General features: G+C 42.2%; 2 protein-coding genes across 2 annotated transcripts; both read left to right on the top strand.

Annotated features, from left to right (window-relative positions):
- The first annotated feature begins 2819 nt into the window (after window positions 1-2819).
- On the top strand, window positions 2820-5216 carry fosab (v-fos FBJ murine osteosarcoma viral oncogene homolog Ab). Its single transcript, XM_030110601.1, has 4 exons — window positions 2820-3117; window positions 3511-3738; window positions 3841-3948; window positions 4043-5216. The coding sequence occupies exons 1-4, from the start codon at window positions 2983-2985 to the stop codon at window positions 4706-4708; spliced, it is 1137 nt and encodes a 378-aa protein (XP_029966461.1). The 5' UTR covers window positions 2820-2982; the 3' UTR covers window positions 4709-5216.
- A 4691-nt stretch (window positions 5217-9907) lies between these two features.
- tmed10 (transmembrane p24 trafficking protein 10) lies at window positions 9908-14606 on the top strand. Its single transcript, XM_030110316.1, has 5 exons — window positions 9908-10167; window positions 11526-11646; window positions 11816-11889; window positions 12871-12997; window positions 13199-14606. Exons 1-5 carry the CDS (start codon window positions 9982-9984, stop codon window positions 13318-13320), a joined length of 630 nt encoding a protein of 209 aa, XP_029966176.1. The 5' UTR covers window positions 9908-9981; the 3' UTR covers window positions 13321-14606.
- The last annotated feature ends 1946 nt before the right edge of the window (window positions 14607-16552 follow it).

Raw genomic sequence — 16552 nt, 5'->3', positions numbered from 1 at the left:
AATCCCCTTCATCCCCTGGGAAAATGTATATGCATGGTGCTGAGCTATTTTTAGGAGACAGATGACTTCACACGGCCATCGGAGTGAGGGATGTGGATGCTGAATAGAATAGAGGGGGGACCTTCTCCCTGTCGGATGGGGCTGCGCTCCCGGCTGCTTCCCGGCAGTGACGGCCCCCCTCCAGCCCGATTTACGGGAACATCACTAGGTGGTCTGTTTCAGCCTGTTCAATAGCCCAGTGACCCGAGACAGAAGGGTTCAAAGGTCGGGGGTAACATCACCCAGCTCTCAGCTCAGAGGCTTGCTTTCAGCGAAGCAAGTTGAGCGTGAATTTAAACAAACAGATGGAGTTTATTTTTAGATTAACTCAACTAAACTATTGTCACTGTAACGACTCCCTCTAAGATTTGACCCAATTTGTATTTATTTAAAAAAAAAAAAAAACCTTTCACAACAGTAAATGCGTGTTGCTGTAAGATCATCCCCGATCTTTTGGTGATTATTTGCATTTCATCATTCCAAAGTCACAATCAAACAAAACCTCCTACGCGGGCTCTTCTTTGGCTTCCATAACAAATCTAAAAAGAACAGCACCGAGACAAAGTCCAACAAACACACTGTGTCAGCATGGCTGATTGGAAGTTCTTGCCAAGCAGCCAAACAATCCACAGAGTCGACGGGTTGTTTGGTGTCCTATTTCATTCCGCTGCTCCGCAGACACCGCGGAGGCAGGACGCTCAGAGCAGAGCGGACAGACGTCTCACTCTGACGCAGCTTTCCGGAACCACACATGACGGAAGCACACCAGAAACCCGTCTCGTTCTTTTTTCCCATTGGTGTGCCGCATCTTCACAAGTTTCACGATCTTTGTTGCTATGCAAAATAAAGACGTCACTGCCGCGAAGGGGCTGGGTGTTGCTATGACGACGAGGAATGTTCAACAAAACAAGAGCGCGGGAAACAGAACACGTCTCCTTTGACTTGTAAAGGCGAACTTTCACACAGTAACACAAATTATTTACGCTTTTCAAAAATAATTAACAGTCTTTTTGATACTTTGTGCTGAATTGTTTTATACTTTTCCATGCAACAGTTACCTGAACCTGACATGATTTCGGGGAAAGTTTATGCTGTTACGGATTTCCGATTGAAGCTGAAGCGTATCTTTTCTCATGGTTAACCTTCTGTAAAATATTATTCTTTAACCCAACTGCCAGCTAAATATTGCTGATGCTTATTATTCTAGTGTTGGGCATGCTTTTCAATCAACTGCACGCCAAAGGCTGGAGGCTATCCCAGCTGACAGCGAGGAACGTCAAACACACACTCACGTTTCACCACAGCGGATTTATCCACCATCAGCCTCTAAAACATGCCTTCTGACTGCAGGAGGAAATCACAGTCCACGAAATCTAGGACAGCGTTGAATATTTCATGAGATAAAGCTGAGTAATTCATCTTAACAATGAATTGGAAAGCAAATTGAACTGCTGGTGTTGGCTCAGTGTCAATGCTACATTTATGTACCTAATAAGGGGCAGGGCAGAGGATTCCCTCACGTGGGAAAGACCTTCTATGAATTAGCTGAGTGTTCCTGAAGTTGCTGTTATGGAAAAACACACCTGATCAACCTGTCGTCTTCCTGACCTTCATTCGGTACACGCCCATGTCTGGATTGCGCACACAAGGTACAAACATTGCCTGAAGGTGTAAAACAGGCGTAGGCAGTCCTTGCTCTGACATGTATTGAAGATGTTTGGTGAGTTTAGATAAATATTAATTCTCTTATTGCATCATAAGAGGCACATACCCTTCCCTTACTAAAATACTTGCCTCATTCCAGTCTGTTATAAAACAGAATGCAATTATTCACCTAGAACGAGGACCTCTCGTGAAATGCACTACAATTACAAAGCTACAACACATTAGGGTGAAAATAAAACGTATAAGATCATTAAAATATGTGTTTTAATGAATAGTTCTGCTTTGTAATTTCTGATACAACCTAGTAGTACCTACACTGCAGGTAAAAAGAATAGATTAGATTAGAATAGAAATACTTAATTTATCAAAGAGGTCAATTCTTGCTAGAAACTAAATAAACATAGAATAGAATAGAATAGAATAGAATAGAATAGAATAGAATAGAATAGAACTACTGTATAAATCCCACAGGGAATTTCTTTTAAAGAAATTGAAAAAAAATCAATAAGCAATATCCTAAAATGATGAAAAAAATGTTAAAAAAAAAGGCATAAAGAGAGAAATAACTACGGGAGCCAGCGCTACTGGCAGCATGCAGTGCAGATATTTGATGAACTCGTGGTTATTTGCGCACAGACAGCAGCTGGGATTGTAACTTTGACTTACTTATTGTGTGGGATGCACTTTTTACGGCCATTATCTCTCCGCTCCTGTCCTCACAACAGCCGTTGTGTTTGTTGTTTCACATAACGTCATGACGCTTGTCCGCCAATCTCAGTTGTTCCCAGCAAGACTCCGCCCTCTCCAGGATGCACCATATATGGTTAATTACGTTTCGGGGATGCCGTTCTGGAATATTCCATTCACCGAGGGTTAGTTTAAGTTATAATAACAATGCAATTTTTTTAAATTGTTGTTGTTCGAGAGTGTAAATGCGCATTGTGCCTCGACCTTTTGGTGTGTCTAAAAAAAGAAAATGCAGTATTGGAGAATTATTTCTCGTTAGTTTGGTGTGTTTTTTTTTTTTTTTTCGGTGTGTTTGCCCAGTTGGACACTCCCCTTTCCCACGTCACGCGCGTTCTATAAAAGAGCTGCCGTTTCCCAGAGTTGGCAGTCTAACTTTCAGTAGCAGATCAGCGACGACAGGGAAACCGGCTGGAGCAGCGCTTTGACACTTTCTCACAGCCCGACTAAAAGGGATTTCCTCCATCTCAAGTTCACATTTTCGTCTCAGTGAACTTTGTTTGGATCTTCCTGCTTCTTTGTTTTTGGGAAACCATGATGTTCACGACTTTCAACGCGGAGTGCGATTCGTCCTCCCGCTGCAGCACAGCCTCGCCGTCCGCTGATAATCTGGGTTATTATCCATCCCCAGCGGACTCTTACTCCAGCATGGGATCTCCCCAATCTCAGGTATGTTCTGTTCGCTTATTATTAAATCTTTCTTAACTGCTTAGTTTCTCTTTTATACTTGCAAAGAAGTACTTTGCAGAGTATTCACCAGATAGGGCTATTATCATTGAAATGTAGTAAATCATAAATACAGGATAAATGAGACATGGAAAATAGTTCATGCCCTGTAGTCTGCTGAGCTGAGCTGCATGCAGTGCAAGGCGAGCTTCATTCATCCACCTGGAAACTCCACAGAGAGAGAGTGTAGCGTCATAGTTGACATCAGAAGGATATTTTTAAACCATCCAGCTTTTTATAGGCTCCCTGCTTCATTCATAAATATCTTGCAAAACTGCAACCCCTCATCAAAGTGTAGCAGCCGCCCTGACCGTCTCCTGCTTTATTCCCCTCCAGGATTTCACCGACCTGACAGCAGTAAGTGCCTCCTTCATCCCAACTGTCACAGCCATCTCCAAAAGCCCGGATTTGCAGTGGATGGTGCAGCCTTTGATCTCCTCGGTGGCCCCTTCTCACAGAGCTCACCCATACAGCTCTAACCTCAACGCTGCCTACTCAAGACCAGCCATGAAGTCTGCAGCATCCAGGGCTCACATGTCTACAAAGAGAGGCAGAATGGATCAGGTAATTTTCATTTGATCATGTACTGCAAGGGTTACATAAGAAGTTGTGATTTGATCATGTATTATAGAGCTAGAGTCTTAATTCTTTCTTCCTTCCATGCAGATTTCTCCTGAGGAGGAAGAGAAGAAAAGAATTCGCAGAGAGAGAAACAAGCAGGCAGCCGCTAAATGCCGCAACAGGAGGCGCGAGCTCACAGACACACTCCAAGCTGTAAGTATCCTACCAGATTTACTATCACCAATCAAAGTGTGATCGTTATCCAACAGTCGAGCTAATGCATCTCTGTTTCTCTTTCATTTTTCAGGAAACTGATAAGCTGGAGGATGAGAAGTCCAGCCTGCAGAATGATATTGCCAATCTGCTGAAGGAGAAGGAAAGGCTTGAGTTCATTCTGGCTGCTCACCAACCCATCTGCAAAATCCCTTCTGAGCTGGACACAGACTTCCCCGTGGCCTCAATTTCTCCCGCCCGCCCCTGCCTCTCAACCTCCCAGCCACAGACCGCCGTCCCAGAGACCTCTCCGGTCACTTCCAGCCAGCCAGCCTTCACCTCCACCTCCAACTCCATCTTCTCCAGCGTCGCCCCCATCCTCTCCACCGCCACCGTCTCCGGCAGCACAGTCAAGATGACAGACCTGGAGGCCTCTGTCCTGGAGGAGTCTCTGGATCTGCTCGCAAAGACGGAGATGGAGAGCGCGCGGTCCGTGCCCGAGGTGGACCTGTCCAGCTCCCTCTACACGACCCAGGACTGGGAACCCCTTCATGCCACGGCCGGGACCAATGACTTCGAGCCCCTGTGCACGCCAGTGGTGACCTGCACCCCAGCCTGCACTACCTACACGTCTTCATTCGTTTTCACCTTCCCAGAAGCAGACACCTTTCCCACGTGCGGCATCGCCCACAGGAGAGAAAGCAGCAGCAACGACCAGTCCTCCGACTCCCTCAGCTCACCAACACTGCTTGCCCTCTAAAGACTCTTCCAAAAACAAATCTTCCTTATTAAGCACATTTTCTTCATGCATAAGACAGATGTGCAGATCACAGGGCTATGGAAAGGACTTGTACCAAGACGCAAATTATTTATGGATTCATTTGCCTTTTATATATACTTGCCTGTTACACCGATGTAGCAAGTTAAAAAAAGCATGTTTCAACTAATACCACCTTAGTCGTATTCTGAGTTCCTTTAAGATTTTACGGTGCTAGATGACAAGATCCGTTGTACATTGATATGTGTTCAGAGCAATAGCCATTATTTACCTAGTTTGTTTTCTGGTTAATGGAATGTGACAGTTCTTGTGAATTATTTGTGAAACTCTAAAAACTGACGTGCTTTGTCTTAACCATGGTCTGAGTGGTCCAGTATGAAGTTTTCTGTGAAAACATTAGTGGTTTTAATTTATGAGATTTCAATTTATTTTTTTAAGAAGTATGCTGTTTGCAAGATATGTAAATAAAAGATAGTGATATTTAAATTCACCCATCTGTCTCTTATGGTTTGTACTTCAGCTTCCCAGCATTTCCACACATATTCTTAGAAATACAACAAACTTGGTAAAATAAAAGCACATTTTCATGAGATAATTAAAAAAATATCTAAATTTATCCTGGATAATAAGGTATAGCAGTGTTTTTCCTGCACCTCCACCAGCTCTATTTATTGTTCCGTCTGTTGCCAAGGTTAACTATACGTCAGGGCTCTTACGTCAGCCCGTTCTTTCCATTTTTTTAAATTGCAAACCTTACGTGATGACGTCTCACTTCCGTGCCCATATTTAGAACCCCTGCGAGGTTCTCGAAGCTGTTTCTGCCTGCCAGCAGCGAACAGACGGGGCTACGCGATCACACATACTTTTCGCCGCTCAAGCAATAGATCTTTATCCCCTGGTTTGTTTGTTTTGTTGTTTTTTTTTTCGCTGCAGTCATCACTATTGAGAAATAAGAAAAACCTGTTTTCGAGGCGGCACTGTTTGCCCATTGCCAGGCAGCTGCGGCACTGCAGTTATGCAAGAGAATCGTCTGAGGATCCGCTTCAGTCACGACTTCTACTCTGGTTTAGATGGTTCGGTTTTCCTTGGAGGATTTAGATGCGACCTAATTTCCCCTCGAACAGTTCACAGCTCGCACCTGTGAGTTATAATGCAAGAAGATCACGAAGCGAATTATCAGAAATAATACAGAAGGGAACGGATTCACTTTTTGTAGCTCCTCTTCCAGACGAATTGTAGAGCAGGGGTGTCAAACATCAGACCTGTGGGCCAAAAACGGGCCGCAAGAGGCTCCAATGGGGCCCCCAAAACCACCAAGCAAATTGTAAAAATTTCCAAGCTGTCAGGGTGAGTTTGGAAAACGTGTGTTATGCAACAGCTATAGGAAAAGTTTTTTTGGGGGGGAAAATTTCATTGTGTTTTACAACAGAAGGTCTCGTTAGAATTGACTTTATGTTGAGATTGTAATAATTTTCTGTGATAAATTTAATGTTTTGTGAAAGTATCACATTTTTCATCACGTGTACTCTGCACCACAATAAAGAATAACTTTAAAGCTTAAGTATAAAGGTCATTATGTCAGTGTTTCACTGGTCTGGCCCACTCAAGACGTACATGCGGCCCCTTAACTGAAATGTCTTTGATACCTATACAGATGCTACTGGAGACAGATGAAAAGGCCACATGTAAATGCTTCATTTGAAAGATGGTGATCTAAAAATTTGGTTTGCAAATACTACAGAAAATCATCTTTTTCATTACACCAAATGGACATGTTCCAGATTCATCTGGTTACTGTTCTTCTTTGTTGTGTAAGATCGAATTGAAAATGAATTAATTCTAAATACAAATTTTCCATATTGACATGTGATCGTAATGTGGCCATACATTTGTGCTGTGTTCATCAGAGCTCAGCCTGTCGCTCATTGTCGGTTTTTTTGAGAATTTTTTCCTCTTGACAAATACTGAATTGCCCGTTCAGTATAGCCTGTTCTTCACCCTCCTCCTTCCCTGTTCATGTAATCCGCTCACCTCTCTTGCCCCACGTCTCCTTTTATCAATATTTCACCATGAATAGGATCATCGGAAGCTTGGTTGCTTAATGGCTTTTACACAGGAAATGCGTGCTGTGTGTGGATCATGTTCAGTGGAAGACTACCACCCGGCAATAACTAACTAACTCTGACGTTTGAGCCCTTTCAGTGTGGTCACACCCTTTTTGTGCAACGCCACAGGAGATAGGAACATTCTCCGGCCTTTATGCAAACTGACTTTTCACCCGATCCAAGGTAGATAAAAATCAAAACCTGTTTTATTACGATTTGAACACCTGAAGTAGCAAAGGTGTGAAACGATTTCATTGGGAGCACTGTCTTGAATAACATAATAACACTAATTCTGAGTATAGGAACCTTTTTTATTTCAATAAAGCTAGTTTGTGCAGCCATGCAGCACCTAACAACTCTGTCTATTAATACCTCTTTGCCAGACCAAGGGAGACGGGGTAACAGTAGAAATAGCAGGTGCCTATTGCTTCTTTTAACATCAGCATCAACAGCAGTAAAATTAGACCGCTATGACGACAACCTGCGTCGGTGCTGCAACCCAGGGGAGGAACCAGGCAGAGTACGCTGAAGAGAGAGAGAGAGAGATGGAGAGGGAGGAAGGAAGAAGTCACAGCGAGGCAAGGGGAGGTGGAGGAAAGCAGAAAATGATGAGTGCATGAGCATATAGCAGGGAGAGATCCCTGCCTCGTTGTAATTGTGAGCACAGCGATGATGAAACAGACGCCTACATGCCTCGGCAACAAGAGCTGCTATTGGCTCGGCTCCATGTGCACACAAGCACTTTTTCATGATGCTTTTAGCTGTGTTGACAGAGGATATGTTTAAGCTTTAAGGAAGTTGGAATACTTCGAGGTTTTTTTCTTACTCAATATCAAAAATATTACGCTTTTAGTGAAGAAAGGGACGGAAAACAGTACATATGTCTGTGACATATCCTTTTACTGCTACACTGTATGACAAATCAGGCTGAGCTACATCTGTCTGGCTACGTGCTGCTATCATGAATTGTGTCATTTGTTTGCCCTGTCATTAAATAAAAACCCACACGTAAAGTCATGCTGTCATCCTGTTCCCAGCGGTGGTTAAACATTAGTTAAACAATAGAAGCTTATTGAAGAATGATGCAACCTGGTAAAAAGCTGTATCCCACTCCCACGTTTTATTTCACTCTGAATGTCACCTCAAATTGCACTTTGAATTTGATTTTTATTGCAAAGTACTGGCAAAAAAAAAAAAAAAAAGGAAGTCATCCAGGTGTGATATCTCGACATTTTAAAATCTTGATTATTCCAGTGTAAGAAAAAGTCTTATAAGTTTCGCAGTTTTAAAGGTCTGGCAGAGCAGATGAGTGGGTGGTATGCTATTCTTAGAGGTTATTTGACGCACAAACCTACAATACAGGAGGGATTTCTCTATCCAATAATTACTGTTCACCTCGCACGGCAGACTCCCCTCTCAGCAGTGTGTCCTCGCCTCGTCTCATGGGATCAGTAACAAGGATGTTTCCCTGGAAACTGGACAGCTCTATCACATATAATTGGGTAATCCCTGAGCTGCTGACAGAAAAATAATAGCTTTTGGGATTTTCAAAACACCCCAGCCAAAACCCAGCATGATATGTCCATTTTGTAATGTGGATTTATACCAATCACATGCTGTATGGGGTATTATGTAATCACAGTGATATTATTGCCATTTTTGGTCAGATCTAGATCAGCACTCTCAGCGGATTGACAAACGATCTAAAAATGTTCGATGGACGATCACTCCATTGATTGTATTGTGTGATAAACAAGGAGCAAACCGTGTGTTTGCTGTGTTTATTAAACTGGCACGTCTTTCCCCTGTCCTCATGTAGAAATGTACTTTGAATTTTCAGTTCTTCACAAAGGAAGTTAAACTCATGGCATTGACGTATGAGTGAGTTGGAGAATATGTGTTAAGTGTGTAAAATGTGCTGTATACATGAAGCCAGTTCACCAATTAAAATTCTATAATGAGCTACAGTATATTTTTGTTTAGTCTAACACTGTGGAAATAATACAGTAGCTTTAGTTTTAACAGACATCGCACGTTGGAGCAGTGGTTTGCACTCTCGCCTCATAGGGAGAAGATCACGGGTTTGTGGGACTTTCTATGTGGAGTTTGCATGTTCTCCCTGTGATTTTCTCCAGGCACTCTGACAGTCCAAAAACATGCAAGCATCTGTGTTTGCCCTGTGATAGACTGGTGGCCTGTCCAAGGAGTGTCCTGCTTAGTCAGCGGGGATTGGCTTCACACCTGTGAACCCAAACAGGGTGAGGTGATATAGAAAACTGGAGGCGGGAAGTTTTAATAGCTGTAACACCAAAAGAAAAATATAAAATAATAAAACAGAAATCAGAACACTGTATTGTTGTTTTCCATCCAGACATTCAACATTCAATTCTATACATTTAATTTTGGTGCTGTTACTTTGCTTCTGAAAAAAAAAAAGGTTAATGAGGGGTTACAAAGTGCTCTTGATTTGAAGGGGTATAACACATTCTTAATGTCTTAAAGATAGGTGAATAAGTATTTAATTCATTCGTATGGTAAAACGTTTTAAGCATTCATTTTTATAAATGTAACTGTGGATCTTTTTGGGTGAATAAGATGCATCAGGGCACCGAACACCCTGAACTGGTGTGTAAACACAAAAATTTTGTCCTCAGGAGAGGAACTTATCATTACTGAATGTAACAAAGAAAATGTATTGTTGTGTATGATGCAGTTATTTCCCTTTTTTAATCATAATTGTAGAGGATGTTGTGGGAGGTGGAGGGTTGCCTAAGTCTACAATATTCCCTCAAGAAAAATGTTGGGAATCAATGATGGAGAGAGGGCCATCTGAGATCTGTGCTTCCTGGAGCCCTGTGTGATCTTCTTGTTGTTCGAGGTGTTCAGTTTTAGTGATCTTGTTGCGTATTTGTCAAATATTTTGGTGTCATGTGCGAGTCAATTTAACTGTCGATTTAAGCACATGACAATATTTCTTTGATCATGTGTTTGTGTCATATGGCTTGAAGGATTTCTGTTCCTCGCTCTCGTGCAGTTCCCCCTCCAGGCCAGCGGCGGCGCTGCTGAGCTGCCTGCGGCCGGCAGTGTGAGCTGGACCTCGCGTCTTAAGCTGGTTGGCTGGCACGGGGCGGCTGGTCGGTCGGTCGGTTGATGGTAGCCATGGCTCGAGTCGCTGCGCTGCTGCTGCTACCGGTTCTAATTGAATCGGTGTTTTCCATTTCTTTCTTTTTACCGGTCAACACCAGAAAGTGTCTGCGGGAGGAGATCCACAAAGACGTCCTGGTGACGGGAGAGTATGAAATCAGTGAGCAGGCGAACACCAAAACCAACCTGAAGGTGAGCTCACACCCGCGGCTAACCGCGATCAACCAGCTGCTATTCTGTCCGCCAAAGTGATCCAGCGGATAGAAACCCAACTCTCAGCCGGTAACAAACATAACCTGACCTGCTGCTGAGGCGTGTCTGTTGTAACTTGTGTTGTTAGCATTGCGGCTAACCAAGGCCCGGATGAAGCCCTCTTCCTGGTTTCATTAGCTAGCTAACATCGCTGCTTACGAAGGCGTCTGGGGCATTATTGACCCAAATTCACTTCGACACCATCTGTAACCCACCGTCTTGCCGTTTGAATGCGTATTTGTTGAAACTTGAGTGTAATTTGACAAGGTAGTGATGCTGTGGGCGTCTCGGCTCTGCTGCTGTTACACGTCAGTCTTACCCGTCCAGTCAGTTAGCCACATTAGCACGTTAGCTCTCCTACATGTCAACGTCAGCCTCTCTGCAATGTGTTGTTTTTATGCATTATTTTTCATTTGCATCACATCACAGCCTCTGGTTATAGTTTGTTACCTGGATAGTATTGCATATTGTGGTTTTATATTGTGAAATGTCAAACAGCTGCTAGATTTGTGGTCGTCGTTGCTGCAGCTGTCAGCTGTTTCACTATATTTTCAGTATCTTGGTCATTTATTTTTTTCCCCTCGTTATTTTGCACAAAATATATCAGACGTCTAAAATAAAATGAATCCACATTTTGCAGCAGAGCATAGAAGACCAAGGGGCTTATATGAGATCCTAGCCTTCAATAAATATTACCTTGGTGGAAAAATTAGGATAAAGGAACAACAAACGGAGAAAATTAACGAAGGAGTTAATGAAGACAGTAATCTAAACCAGGCAGTATACCAAGTCTTCATCAATGTGATCCTGTTTGGACAGGAGATGATTTACAATAGAAAATGGGTCAAAGCAATTTTAGTGGTTTGTTTTCCATAGAGTTCCAGAATGTGCGTCCATGTACTTTGACAAAAAAAACAAGATGTTTGAGAAAGTGGAAACTGCAAGTCTTTTGGGCTCCTTGCTGGGGAAGAGTGAATATATGGTGAAAGGAAAGAAAGTGAAACGTGTCTTTGAAGGTCTTGTTTATTGTTTAGGGATTTATGTTCAAATAGTGTTAAATTGATGAATGAAATTGGCAAAAGTCAAAATTTGTAAGCAGACGCCTAATTAACCGGCTGATCACTGCTAACAAACCAGTCTTGCTGAATATACTGCCAATTTACTGCAATTGTTTCAAACATTAATCCTTCGCTGGGTTTGATTGCATATTTTATGTTGTCCTCTTGAAAATATGAAACGTGTAATTTTCTCCTCCCCTCCTGTGTTTGTTTCTAAGCCGGTTGTGTTTGACTTTATAGATCACAGACTCCTCCAGTCACACTCTCTACTCCAAGGAAGATGCAACGAAAGGCAAATTTGCATTCACTACAGAGGACTACGACATGTTCGAGGCTTGCTTCGAAAGCAAATCACCCATGGGTAAGTGTACCCTTCTGACAAAAGTCCAAACACTGTCAAGGAATAAAAGGAAGCTAAAGGAGGAAACTGTAGTGGTAGTGAAAGCTTCATAGCAGACATGATTTATCCAATGTTGAAAGTATTTTGGGTTCTTTGTGCCTAATGTGAAACATTGTGCTGATTCAATCAGGAACTGGAAGAGTGCCTGACCAGCTGGTCAATCTGGATATGAAGCATGGCGTCGAGGCCAAAAACTATGAAGAGGTAAGAAGCCTGTGGAGTATGTCAGTGGTTGAAGGACAGCACGTTTAATGAAGGCAGTGTGAGTTTAGTTGAAGAACTGGGGCATTCATACAGTTCCCTATGAATATAGCTCAGTAAAACAATTTGTAACTAAGTTTTACGTCAGATCGTGAGTTGCTTTTGTGACACGTATTATTCTAATAGTGTTTTTTAAAACGGTGAGGATGTCTCAGCATAGAAAACATGAAAATCTGCGTCATTCGCTTCTCTGATTTTACTACACGGGTGCATATCGTTGTGCATCATCATGCTACTGGGTTGGCACCTACCACTGCTGCCTTGGGCAACACGTTTTAAAAAGTGGAGGAGTCTTGTGGAGCCGAGAATCACCCCGCCTCCACATCCACACACCAACACTACGTGCTGTTCTACCACGGGAACGTGTTGGCGGGTGTCCGGGGAGAGCTCGAGCAGGCATTCCTTTCCGAGTTCTGTTGTATTCTCCTACGTAAACCTGCTCTGAAGGTGTAGTGAAAACTTGTTAAAAATGCTGGACAGTGTTCCTGCCTGTTGCACAACACTTGAGAACAGACAGAATGCCACGCAAACTACAACTTTCAAGGCAGCGGCTGGTATGAGGTCCTGAATATGAAGAAATGGCTGTTAGGCTAATGTCCTACAACACGGCATGATGGAAAATCACCACAGTCAAGTGATCAGTACACCTTTGCTGTCTTCATTGTACATTAATTTAGTGTTTCATCACATTAAAGTGTGTTTCTGGGTGGAGGCCCACCATCTGTCTCAGCTGCAGCTGTTGCTTTCTCACCAGAGCCCAAATGGCTTTGTTCTCACTGGATGAACCGGATATCATTCTGCAAACACACCTGTGAACACTTCAGCCATTCAAACGGCGACAGAGTGCCACCTGCTGGATGAAGGGTTTAATGTTTTAACTGTCATCGTCGTCGTTTCTTGTCCACTTCCGTTTTGCTCGTCCAGATTGCCAAGGTGGAGAAGCTGAAGCCTCTTGAGGTCGAGCTGAGGCGACTGGAAGACCTGTCGGAGTCCATTGTCAATGATTTTGCGTATATGAAGAAGAGAGAAGAGGAGATGCGGGACACCAATGGTACCACAACACAGTGTGAAAACACAATTTATTTTTAAAGCTCCGTTATGTGACGCCGTCTGTCAGCAGACTTTTTGGCATTTAATGAATAGTCATACCAGTCCTTTTAAAAAGGTGAAATCTGCACATCCCTATTTTCACAGAAAGCCCCTGAAGGAGAAGTAACTAGACTTTGTTTTGTCGTCCCCCCTCACTCCACAGAGTCAACAAACACACGCGTGTTGTACTTCAGCATATTCTCCATGTGCTGTCTGATCGGGCTGGCCACATGGCAGGTCTTCTACCTGCGTCGCTTCTTCAAGGCGAAGAAGCTGATCGAGTAAAAGCGACTTCCTCGTCCTCCGCCCGGCTCCTTACCTCCGAGGGACGCTGCCCGCCGGTCAGCCAACACATCCCAACATCCAACCTCCTTGGACTAGCTTCAGCAAACAAGAAGAAGAAGAAGACGAAGAGGGGTCGAGGGGCTCAAAATCTTATTTTCAAGACTGAGTGAGACAGTTCCAAGCTTGTCCTTACGGTGGGGGAAAAAAAAGGAAAAAAACGAAAAAAGATAAACCTGCTTATTTAGTTGTTTGAAACTTGAAAAGCTCTGTAGGGAGAAATGACGCGTGGGAGGCTGTGTGTCGCCGCATTGGCGAGACACGCCTGTCTTCATGGTTCACATTTCTGTCTGCACCGCTTACCGGTTTAAGATCTTGTACCTTCGACTAGTTGAACAGCGACCTTTTGATTTTGAGCTGGGTTCGAATGGAAGTGCCACGAGTGAATGTCCTTCGCCCTTCTGTTCATACACACACACACACACACACACACTCTTTTGCCACGCCAAGCAATCTAGCTCCTTGGCGCCCGTTTTAGCAAGTGAGGCTTTTCGAATCGATTTGTTACGTTGACGAGACAATTGGCAACCACTGAACAGCTGCGTTTTGTCACTTAATTTGCATTCATGTATGGTAGCTAAGTTTAAGCGTTTCTTTAGGTTGTTTTCATCATTGTAATTCCCACTTAGTTGCTTTACTGGTATATTTTTTTTGGGGGGGGGGGGTGAATTGTAAGCTGTCAGTGTAAAATATTCTTAGGTCACTTCTATGAGCTCTTGCACGTTGGAGTTTTGTTTTCGGAACATCATTGTCACCATTCAGAAGTAGCCAGGAACCAAAAACCTTGTCCTGCAGGAGGAATTTGTAACATATGTATGGTATGAATGAAACAAGCCACTGAATACGATACATGTGATGCATTTCATAGACTTGTGGACAAAGGTTTTGAGAAAGCTGTCCATTTTCTAAACTTTTTTCTTTTCTATTGTATGCCCTCTCTCTTTACACTGGTAAATTAAAACTATCCTTTTGACCGTTTCCAAATCACAGTGCTTGGAGATTCATCCAGCGTGCTCGTCATTTAAAACGCGTGTGAGGCTCGGGTTTCACGAGAAGGTGGGTGTTTGCAGATATTCTTTCTGACGGGGAATAGTTGAGGCATCTGTCATTGAAACATTTTTAAGAACGAACATGCGCCCCCGTGCGCTGTCAATGATTTTTATGTTGACGGAAAAATTTTGTAAATTTGTGTTGGGCTTTTATTCAATAAAATATTGGATGGATTTACATTAGCTTTTTCTGTAGTGTGTCTGTGGATTGCTTGAGGACGATACACAGCCGATGGAGACTATCACAGCAGGGTGAGGTAGAGGGGAGAGACTGAACGGGAGTATAGTCGTAACCTTCCTTTGAATTATGCTTTAAAACACTGAGTTATCTCACATTAAAACAAACTTCACATGGAAAAAAGCTAAAATCAATAAAACCATCAGACACGATAGTGATTAAAAAAACTGAGTGGAAATAAAAACAGCAATACCAACCTGAGAGGCTGCCAGTTCATATGAGAAAGTTTCTGCTCCTAACAGATAGTATGTTGACTGAAGGATTTCATAATTGTAAATGCTAACCTGGTAACTTTCAGCACTTTGTGCAATCAAGAAGAAGCTTTTAATGACCCTCTTCAACTTAAAGGAAGGATATGTGTGATCGTGTTCAAAATGACTTAAAATAACATCAAATAAGATTATGAAAATGGACATGGTTTTTATTTGAATTGTTAAACATAAAGAATAAAAGCTTTGAGTGATTCAAGATGTGCAGCAATTCCACAACATCAAGGTATTTGAACTACAAATGTAGGCGTTGTTGCGAAATAGAGGATCAAGTTAGTTGGAGCAAGATACTCTTTCTGCAGGTTTTGCTTCTTTATGAAATTATGGAGCACTTAGTGATGAAGTACAGCCTTCACACTGCGACTGGGGAGGGGAACACACACACACAGGACTAAATACAGAAAAACCCCATGCTGTTGAACTAGTCAAATAAGTTACCGTAAAAGACCAGAGGCATCATTACAGTGGCATCGAGCTGAGGAGCTCAGGATGATCAATACCTCGGACATCCTCGACATGTCTGGACGTGTATGGATTTCCTAATAAATCTTCCCACCCTTGTTTTTGAAACCACTGAGGGTTAAACAGAGAAAGGAAACCGATTGCTGTTGGATGAACATTTTCTTTGCTATGATAAGTATTACTTGCTCCGTGCATTTTGGCAAGTCTGGAAGGAGATGTAAGTCCTTGCAAGTGTTGGGTGATGAGTTGGACGTGTGCAGAAAGAGAAAGAGAGGTTCTGTTTGTTAATATGTGAACGTTCTGGAGGGAACCTGTGCACACATGGGGAGAACATGCAAACTATACACAGAAAGGCCAAAGACTCCATTGGGGATTTGAACCCAGGACCTTGTGTCCTGTTTATTCTCCTGGCTTCATTATCGTGGTGTATCTCTTTAGCTGGTTGGGGTCCTTGTTTGGTGTCATCAGCACTTTAATTCTCATTTTTGAAACAGTTCCCAGGTCATGGTGGGTCTGGAAAATAGAATAAAATAGAATAAACTTGGATTTTAAAAAGAAACGAGTAGTTTATACTGTATTGCATGTGTACAGCAGCAACAACAGTTTGTATTGTGCAATAATTCATATACAGCAGCAGCGATCGATGTGGTTAAAAGTTATTCCTGGCATTTTTGTTTCAGGCACTGTATATTTGTTGTATTATGTCCATGGCGATTGCAGTTTTTATAATGGAGATCTCTTTATCTAAATGCACATATTACTTATATTTGAGGTTATTTTGAATAATGATTGTCAAAATATAGAACTTTCTGCCAGCCCCCAAATGTTCTCTTTTTAATAAAAAAAACCCAACACTGACACTTATTGTAGATCATTAAATACATTGCTTTTTCAACTGTATCCAAGATGCTGATAAGCATTCTTCATTCATATTTTTCCCCACCAAAACAAATATGTTGTTGTCACTTCAAGCATCTATCTCTATTCTCGAAAGCAGATGCATATATATGTGTATATATATATATGTGTATATATATATATGTGTGTGTATATATATATATATATATATATATATATATATATATATATATATATATATATATATATATATATATATATATATACACATATATATATGCATAAATCACCAATTGAAT

This window comes from Salarias fasciatus, chromosome 15 (assembly GCF_902148845.1).
Source record: "Salarias fasciatus chromosome 15, fSalaFa1.1, whole genome shotgun sequence".
Taxonomy (NCBI): domain Eukaryota; kingdom Metazoa; phylum Chordata; class Actinopteri; order Blenniiformes; family Blenniidae; genus Salarias; species Salarias fasciatus.
The sequence above is the reverse complement of the archived record's forward strand: the minus strand, read 5'-3'. Positions and strand labels throughout refer to the sequence as shown.